The following is a 10,144-nucleotide window of genomic DNA, read 5'->3' on the forward strand; positions in this document are numbered from 1 at the left end:
AGGATTTCAAGACCACCATGGTGGCCAACCACAAAACAACATTATCCCTGGAGAATCTACTGGTGTGATTAAAGTGTGAGGGAAAGAAAAAAACCTTAACAGGATCTAGGTGAGTTGTATTTTCTGAATATTTTAGACCCAATGTTTTACATTGTCCATAGATAGATAGATAGATAGACTAACAATTCTGCAATATTTTAGAATGACTTGATATTCCATGACATAAACAGGTGGTTCAAATTTACCACATTTTTTTTTCTGTACCTTGAAATGTTTTATAATATATATATATGTGCAATCGTAAAGCATATAATGCTTGCTTTTATTTATTTCCATAAAGCAATTTTCATAATTGACAATACTGTTTAATAAAGAAAAATGCTAAATAACTAAGTTAATGTAAAATGCAAAAATGTTTTGTTTAGTGGATAGAAAAGCCTAATTAGACCAACATTCCCCATGTTGTCTTTAAATTTTTTATTATATATTATATGTTATATTTTGTTTTAAATAATAATTGATTTTAGCAGCAAACATAGGTGTATGGGCTTGATTTTGACTGGGGGGGGGGGCAAGCAAAAATATACAATCGACCTTAAAATCGTGTACTATAAGGTTTAAAGTCGCTTGGAAAAAATGGTTCCAATGACTTCCATGCGGAGCCATATGTCGCTAAAGTGTTTAAAAGGTGCAAGTAAAAATGTCATGTTTGAGTAATATATCTTCTGAAAAGATGTAATCAATTTGCAAATATAATTTTCCCGAATATTTTGGATGATTTGTGTCCGAAAACTATTTGGGCCAGAATTTTGGGGCAGTTCCCCATCTTGACCCCCCGCCTCCTAAGAGCAGCAAGTCCCTTTGACCAAAGTCGCAGACTAAAGTAATTAAAAATATAAAAAAGATAAGGAAAATATCACATTATTTCTGAAACAATGTCATGATAATGTGTAATGATACAAAAATATAGTGCAATATATATTTTATATGCAAAAATTAAAAGATGGGTAGACTTATTTTGCATTAGCACTAAATATTTTTGTAAACCGGAGGAGGACGCTTTACATAGTAATCACTGATCCAAATGTTCTAGCTAACGATGTCAGTAGTGCTATTACTAAGTATTAGTATTCGACAGTCATTATGATATTGAAAAATAGGTTAAACTTAAAGGTAGTTGATTTTGTTAAATTTTCAGGTATCAAAAATGGAAAATAAATCCATTTCATAGGATATACTGGAAATTTTGCTTAAATAATGAAAGTCATGTGTATAATTATAGTTTCATTTTGATATGTCGTGAACTTTTGATATAAACTTGCATAGTTAAAATTAAAAAGTAAAACTGGAAGTGTTGCGGGTGATTACTGCCACAGTGCCAGTGCTAAGTTAACTTTAATTTTAATACCGATTTGCACAAAAAAATAAGTGATGAAGTTATAAAACATACTATAGAAAGTATTACCACATTATTAATATTATTATGAAAAGTAAGAGAACTTTAATTCGTGCTATCACGCGTGATAATTTTTATTTAAGAGTTAGGTTTGTGAAATAATTTACAATTAAGTATAAACTTCTGTGGGGGGAAGAAATAAATTAAATGGACTTGTAGTAATAGTAGTAGTAATAATATTACTACTACTAGATTATAATTAGTATATACTGATGGTGTGAGGCAGGATGAGACATAATTAAGCATCAACCTGCAATAGTCTTTTTGTTTCCCAAAATTTATTGAACAGTGTTAAGTTAGTATGACATGCCTGTTTTTACTTCTTGTTTTAAAAATTACAAGGCATTTTTCTTTTAACCGAAAGTGATCACTGCTGAGAGAATTTCATAAATATTGTTTTTTGTTTGTTATAAGGGAAAAAATGACCTTATGGTAATAAATACTGTTTATATTATTTTAAAAGATACTTGTAGATATTGTGGCCCTCCCACAACCACAAATGCATTAGCTTAAAACTCTTTTTCACATGCTATTTCTTTTTGAGGAAAGTGATCTAAATATCTGTTTTTTATTGTTTTTTAATTTCAATGTCCTATTTAGAAGCATATTATGCACTATCAGGAAAACTAGTGTTTTAAGATTTTCAAATTTGATGGTTTTTGTTTTTAGACACTTCATTGACATTTATTGTAATAAAACGTAAGAAGGTTATAGTAGCACCAAAAACACAGAAGACAAAACAACTGGCACCATGTCATTTTCCGTTTCCATATCCGATATACAGCAGATGTCAATAAATAAAAGAAGTATGTGGCGGGTATGTGTGAAATTCATACCATAGAATTATTAATGTTAATGAGTACTAAATTTAACTGACATTTAGGTCTATGGTTAAGATAGCAGTGCAAGTATGATAAGTAGTCTTATAATTAACCAGTGTAGAAAAGTAGAATTAAGTAATGGTAGTAAGTCATTTTCAATGATGAAGCCAGTGAAGACTTTTGCACTTCAGCAAAAACTTGCTGAATATTATATAAATGAAAGTAATGGTATTTTTGATTGATTTTAAATATTTCTTATTGTTTTTGTTAATATGCATTTGAAGATATAAAAATTAAAAGAACAAGAATAATTATATTAAAAATACATTAATAACCCCAAGACTATTGAATTTGGGACCCACTCATTTGATTCATTATGATTTTTGTTAAGTTATGTATTAATGAAAACTTTTAAACCATTTAATTCCCAAACTATAGAAAATATATATATAATGTCAGTTTATCAACAGTTTTTGTAATATACAGTCATAGAAGTACTTACATGTAGTTTAGTTTAGAAGTTAATAGTCCAATTTAATAATAATTTGACCAAATATACTGATAGAATTTTGCTATTTAGTGTCAACTTTTTAATCACTAAAAAGTATCCATTATTTTCAAACTTTACGCAATTTAAAAAAAAAAAGCTTATAGACATAACGTTGATAAAAATGTAGTTTATGGATCAAATTTCAATTCTTTACACTTTCAATGATTTTCAAAGAACAATTTTAAGGTATATATATATATATTTATATATACACACACATTACAAAATTAAATGGTACATGGTAACATGACAAATGAACTTGTGTTGTTTCCTAAAAAATTCATTCCTTAACTAACAAAAAAATAATAATATAAATTAATGAAAGTATATGATCATTAATTATAATTTCTACTATAGATGTAGTGATATTTTGTTTGTTTCTAGGAATGGAACCGCCTACCAAGATTTCTTCGATTCGTCATCATTATTTTGTTGGTAGTTTGCTTTCTGTCACTGATTTATGTGTATTCTGCATTTAGAGAACTCCCACTTAAAATGAAGAAAAGTAAACTTGTCCAACAGAATGATATTACAAAAATCACCTTCCCTATTTCTTTTACGGAATCTTTAAAGAAAGATCAGCAAGTTAAGCCACAAAATAATGAGCAAATTGAAGTATTTGGTAAAGGACAACAAATTGAAACTCCTCACAATAAGAGCAAGAAAGAAGTAAGTCCTATATGAGTAAATATCATTTATATTTTTAGGTTAAATATAAGTCCTAAACTTTATTTCCTTTAAAAATGAGAGAGAAAAACAGAATTAATACAAACTAAATTTTCATTCTTTTAAACTGACAGTGATAAAAGTGCTTAAACAAACTGAATAGTTTATATGATAATGAATTAGTATTAAATTTTTCATTATTATAATTAGCTTATAGAGGTACATTTTTTGTTGTTGTTAATTTACCAAATTTATAAATTTGTTGGTGATTACCCAGTATTTTATGTAACTTTTTGTCAGGTCAAGAAAGTAACTTCAAAAGACGTAGTAAAACAAATTTTGGGACAGAAAGAAGAAAAACCTTTTGAAGCAGCTGGTAAGACTAACAACAAATAGTCTTTTTATATAAATCGTAATTTAAGAAACCTGACGACCAGTCATTTGTGATTGTACATGATTTTCTTATATTATAAAATTTTACATAGTATTAAACAGTATCTAATTTTCTCCCATGGTTCCTCCTCAGCAAATAAACTACTCTGATTGACAAGTAAAATCTTTTGGGACCCTTCTCATTATAAAAAATCATTAATAACTGAGGGCTTATCATGTATGAAAATGTTCATTGTATATTTTGATAAGTAGAAATTCTCCTTTGTTACCATTCTTAGGTATATCTCTGCTAGTACATATATAATCTATTAGTACTAAAACCAAGTGCTATCATTATTATATAACGTTTTACTCTATGCAGAATTTTGCTATTACACATACTTATTCAATACACAGTAGAAGAGCTAGTAAAGATACTTCCCTATGGCTGAGCATCATCATCAATTGCTTCTTTTTGATGCTGTTTGGTAAAGAGTTTCATTTATGTGTTGATACTTATCATGAATAAAATGTTAGTCAAGTGTACTTTTAATCTAGGTCACAGTTATGGTTTATAGTTGCATAATGACTTGTAGTGCCATCACTTTCAATTGAGGTCACAGCTGTGGCTCATAGTGTGCATAATGACTTGTAGTGCCATCACTTCCAATCGTGGTTACAGCTGTGGTTCATAGTGTGCGTAGTGACTTGTAGTACCATCACTTCAAATCAAGGTAACAGCTGTGGTTTATAGTGTGTGTAACGACTTGTAGTGCCATCACTTCCAATCAAGGTAACAGCTGTGGTTTATAGTGTGCGTAACAACTTGTTGTACCATCACTTCCAATCGAGGTAACAGCTGTGGTTTATAGTGTGCGTAATGACTTGTAGTGCCATCACTTCCAATCGAGGTCACAGCTGTGGCTCATAGTGTGTGTAATGACTTGTAGTGCCATCACTTCCAATCGTGGTCACAGCTGTGGCTCATAGCGTGTGTAGTGACTTGTAGTGCCATCACTTCAAATTGAGGTAACAGCTGTGGTTTATAGTGTGCGTAATGACTTGTAGTGCCATCACTTCCAATTGAGGTAACAGCTGTGGCTCATTGTGTGTGTAGTGACTTGTAGTACCATCACTTCCAATCGAGGTCACAGCTGTGGCTCGTAGTGTGTGTAATGACTTGTAGTGCCAACACTTCCAATCGTGGTCACAGCTGTGATTCATATTGTGTGTAGTGACTTGTAGTGCCAACACCTTCAGTCGAGGTCACAGCTGTGATTCATAGTGTGTGTAGTGACTTGCACTGCCATCACTTATAATGTATATCTTGTATCACAAGTTAATAGCTAATTTTTTTTCTTTTATGTAACCAGTATAACAAAATTAATTTTTACAGTAATTAAGACAATAAATAAAAAAAGTGTCACATAAATTAGTCAAAGCCTGTACAAGCTGACAACAGCTTAATGTACAAACTAATGAAAATTTGTATTTCATGCAAGGTTAAGTTTAATCAAAAATCAAATTAGTCCTATTCAAGAAAAGGAGATAGAAAGGTAACTTTATGCATATCAATTTATTGTTATTGTGTTTTGGCAACAGTACAACATAAAGTAAAAATCCTTAGAACTGTGGATAGTATAATAACTGTGGAAGAATGTCATTTGTACTTGTGAAAATGAAATTCTTTTCATTGTTCATACTTATGAGAAATTTGAACTGATCTTTCTTGAGTAAATAACTTTGATATTGGTTGTCTTGTATGTAAACACCTATGTTTTTAAATAGGTCCAACCAACCCATATCAAAAAGCTGTTGTTGATGCGTTCAAGCATGCTTGGAAAGGATATAGAGAATATGCATGGGGTCAAGATCATTTAAAACCTGTATCCAAGTCCTTTCATAACTGGTTTGGAGTAGGTCTCACTTTAATTGATGCTCTGGATACAATGTATGTTATGGGTCTGAAAAAAGGTATGGTGTAATTAATTTTTAAGTTTTAACTTTTAGATAAATTTAAAGAGGTTGAGTACATTATATTAGAATTATTTTGAAGCCTCACCATGTTGTAACAATTCATATTACTAGGTCCATTCATGCTCTGTATAATGGCCGTTCATATTGACAATAGCTCTGCAGTGTAGTTTCTATTGCAAAAGACTCCATCATAAGGCTGTCATGTCGGAAACACATCACTACTCCCTGGGATTTCCATAAGCATTCTAGTGTAGGAAGACAACAATTTTGCAGTGTCTGTTTCAACAGTCCAGTAACATAGAAATTCATAGGTGCTGTGTCATCATGCTTAATAGCATGATTACCCATTTCATTCTTTGGCTGCTTAAAGTATGCAACAGTTGAACATAATATGTCATGGAAGCAAATTGTGTCACTTTTACAGATGGAAGCTTTTCTTAATTATATTACATACTGTGGCCAAAGGCACATGAACTGCTTTTTCCACAAACCTTTGTTTGTGGATTTTCACCTGTTACAAGACACTACATTTTGCTTACCATGGTTAGAATAAAACTTGTTTCAGGTCTCTTTCTGGACAGTCCTGGTGTTCCAAGTTGTTCCATATTTCTTTGTCTTCCAATGTCATTAAGTATCTGGATATCCCCCATCTTGGAAATTCTAAATTCCCGATCCAAACACACCTTTATGATCTGCATGTATGAATAATTTGCATTGAAAATGGCTGTTTTATGTTCTTCCCTAAAGCAAGAAATTTTTCATGACATCACTCTTTACCTATGTAACACCAAGCAATGTCAAAATGAGTGGTGATACATCCTCTGACTTTATATTGGCAGTGATTATTATGCGACTGACTTATTTGCATATTCCAGTCATTTTAATATAACATGCTCAACATTTTTATATTATGGATCTGTAAAAAGTCATTAATATTTAACTGACTTGTAGTTATACAAAAGACATTCAAAATATAAGGTAACAATTTTTCAGTGTTGTATGTTCTTACATGATAATTCAAAATTTTTAATTTAAAAAAATGGAAGAGGGATCATTAAAAAAGTACAGAAACAAATTGAATCAAAATGCAAAGATCATATTTTCAAGTGTAAAACTAGGGACTCTAAAAAGTAAACAAATTAGGCTGGAAATAGTGTCTACATTATTTTCTAATTGTACATATCCCAATTTTGACTCCATGTCTACAGTACTTATCAATTTTAGTGGAGTCAAAATAGGGATTTGAAGCCATTTAATGTTGATCATTGGTGACCAAAGTTTTTATTGTGCATTTTAAACACTGTTCTTGCTTTTTATGTTATTTTTTGTTACACAAATTTCTTTGACTATATTTTCATAAATACATAATATTACAGTGATTTGAAGGTCCAAAATATTACCCAGAAAAAAAAAGTATGCATACATGTCATAAAATACAACAAATCATAAACACTATCTCTCTCACACACACACACACACACACACACACACACACACACACACTGCTAAATCAGATAATAGCAATAGTATCTTATAGAATGTCTAAAACTACTAAATGAGAAACTTTGTGCAAAAGAGTCTAATGAGTTTGCTTACAGGTATTTCATTCCATCCTCCTTTACACAAAACACAGAATGTGATAGGTTTATTAGTGCTGTCTTGACAATAATGCTTGTAGAGCCATGGCCCTTTTGGCATTTGATAAAAGAAACTGGCAATATGCCTTTAAAAATTCTTTAATCTTACTTGGTTTTTCAAATGCTCATTGTGGATTTTTACTCTGGGTAACTTCTTTGGCTCCATTGTTTCTTTTTCAGAGTTGTGACTTGTCTTTGGTGAAAACAGATATCAGTAATGTTACCAGTCTGATAACAAAGTCCTCCTTCATTGCAAAGCCATAATCTGCTGAAACCACATCTTCAGAATTAAGTTTGTTTAACAGTCCACACTCTGCTGTTATGAATCCATGACTAGTATGACCAATTCAACCGTCAGGCAGGAATATAGCAGCACTGTTGGGATTTATACCAATCAGAAGTTTCACACTGTAGCATCCCTTATAATGAGAATAATGTTTGAGCTCTTAAATGCAGATTTTAATCTCTAGGAATTTGAAAACAGTCAATTATTACTTCTGTCTTCTTAAAATTATCATACCCAAATGCCTTGGCAATTATATGAAGTCTTTTTCTGGCCACATCACAAGTTCTTTTAGGTATTCATGCATGACATCAAACCAACAGTAGAACTGGTGTGGGACACAAAAACACTTATTCCAAATCAATAAGTAAGGTCATTAAGTTCAACTGTGCTTTTGCCAGCACCATCAGTATCTCCTCCTCAGCTGTTAGTTTACACCCCTAACTTGGAAAATGAAGGACAAGATAATTACACAAGTACAGCAGTATGCCACATTGAGTCTAGTGTAGAATTGACTTATAATCTTCTTTAATAAATTCTAGCTGAGATCTTATTGGTTTGCTCCTGTAGAAAAAGATAACTTCTCTAAAGGCCATCAGCATACAACTCTCTGGATTTGAGTAAGTGCATTCATAGCATTAGAAATATGCATGACTAGGGCTTGGTTTTTTTTCTTAATTTGTTTAATAACATATCAGCTGATTCTAGTTCTGCATAGAATCCATTCTATGTTCATTAAATTGAGCCACGTCTAATACTTTCAGAACACTGTGTGTTCTCTCGCATCAAATTTGGTCTGACAAGTGACATAAAATTCTAGTTTCGCAAGTAAAGCTGAGTGATTAGTAAAAGTTTCTAATCAGTTAATTCTCAGACTCATTAATCGATTAAGTTCAGTTAATATCTTTTTCATATGAGACTTGGATATTTGGAACAGTAATAATTGGAAAGACTAATTTCAAGTTGATTATTTTCATGAGTCATAACTCTGACTGAGATGACCAACCTTGAATTAATCAAAAATGACATTGATTAATAATACTGGCAAAACAGTAATAATAAGGAACACTAAAAACCCAGGTAATTTTTATAGACTTACTTCCAAAACATACTTATCTCCACTGACACTATAGCTATTTCTCAATCTCCAGGGTTTCCACTCTTTGCCAATCTAAGCATCAAAAATGCTTGCTCTAGTCTTTCATACCCCACTCGATTGCCCTTGGTAAATTCTAACTTGCAAAATTCTCCGCCAACTTCAAATGAGCCCTCTATCTAGGTACTGTATATAAGCACCTCGTTCAGATAATGTAATCACTTTTTCTCAACAAAACATTTGGCATGGGTTTCTATAAATAGGAGAGTTGTGATTATTCACAATGTATGTTGTGACTTTGAACGTGGTTGAATACTATGGTTATATCTTCATTTACATTTCTAAATTACTTTAACAAAAAAAAAACGTATCAACGGGTATGAATTCCTGAGTTAATGTTTCTACTACGGAGGCCAACCAGACCTCTTCTCTTCCACCTCTGCTATCTGGTGTTTGTCAACAGTCAGGGGACGGGATCCATTGCAAGATGGAGAAATATATGCAGAATGAGGGTGTATCTCCGGAGGGTTCTAAGGCAGCTTTTGCAAATGACCCGGAACCAACTGGGGAGAATTTAGACTCACTTTTTCTTTTTCAGGCTCCTCCTTTTACTAGGTCAGCTTCAACAGAGAATCATCTTGATCAGCCACCTCCAGTGCCTTTTCTTCAGTTGGTTACTCAGGTTTGTGTGGTTTTGGGGGTCTCTCCTATTTCATTTGACTACTTCTTTCTTGTTGACAGAAAGGACGGCAAGTGACTACTTTTCCTTCTCCTCCTGATATTGCTGTTCATGCTGGGAGATTTCCCACTCAGTTACACAACAGGATAGCTATGCCTTGTCCCCAATGTTTATCGGAACAGCATGCTTTGGCTTATCACTGCCAGGAGGAGGTATATTTAAATGCTCAATGGATAGACCCCCTTTTGGACCTGTGGGGGTCTAGATTGGAACCTGTGATCATTTTAACTCTTTCAACCCAGGCTCAGTTCATGGGGACCAACTTCATAACTATTTTCTGCTTTTTATAGTTTCATGCTATAACTTTTAAATTAGTAAGTGAATGTTAACGAAATTTGCCAGTTTATCTGTAAACGTTACAATGCTTCCATATGCAAAATATATAATTTTTTTATTAAGTTTTAAGGTTTGTAAAGCAATGTTTCTCTCATGCCTTTTTTTTTCTTTTCACATCTTCCTTATCTATGCAAACATTAAAAATACTTTTATGAATCAGAAAATGTCGAAATTTCACATGCGAAATCCTTATAATGCCCAAATAGTTATC

At 32.1% G+C, this 10,144-nt stretch overlaps 1 protein-coding gene across 5 annotated transcripts in view; it reads left to right on the plus strand.

Moving 5' to 3' along the window:
- The first annotated feature begins 670 nt into the window (after positions 1 to 670).
- The window catches only part of LOC106462474 (endoplasmic reticulum mannosyl-oligosaccharide 1,2-alpha-mannosidase-like), a 29,135-nt gene continuing 19,661 nt past the window's right edge, over positions 671 to 10,144 (plus strand). The window contains exons 1-5 of one of the 5 annotated variants that reach the window (XM_022389750.1): positions 671 to 688; positions 2,126 to 2,273; positions 3,212 to 3,496; positions 3,794 to 3,869; positions 5,654 to 5,839. In XM_022389750.1, coding sequence (XP_022245458.1) covers positions 2,208 to 2,273; positions 3,212 to 3,496; positions 3,794 to 3,869; positions 5,654 to 5,839 — 613 coding nt within the window. In that variant the 5' untranslated portion in view covers positions 671 to 688; positions 2,126 to 2,207. Of the gene's footprint in view, positions 689 to 1,050; positions 1,174 to 1,244; positions 1,491 to 2,125; positions 2,274 to 3,211; positions 3,497 to 3,793; positions 3,870 to 5,653; positions 5,840 to 10,144 lie in introns of those variants that run through there. The other 4 variants (XM_013922400.2, XM_022389749.1, XM_022389748.1 and 1 more) reach the window with 4 other exon arrangements.

This window comes from Limulus polyphemus, unplaced genomic scaffold (genome assembly GCF_000517525.1).
Source record: "Limulus polyphemus unplaced genomic scaffold, Limulus_polyphemus-2.1.2 Scaffold1177, whole genome shotgun sequence".
NCBI classification, from domain to species: Eukaryota; Metazoa; Arthropoda; class Merostomata; order Xiphosura; family Limulidae; genus Limulus; species Limulus polyphemus.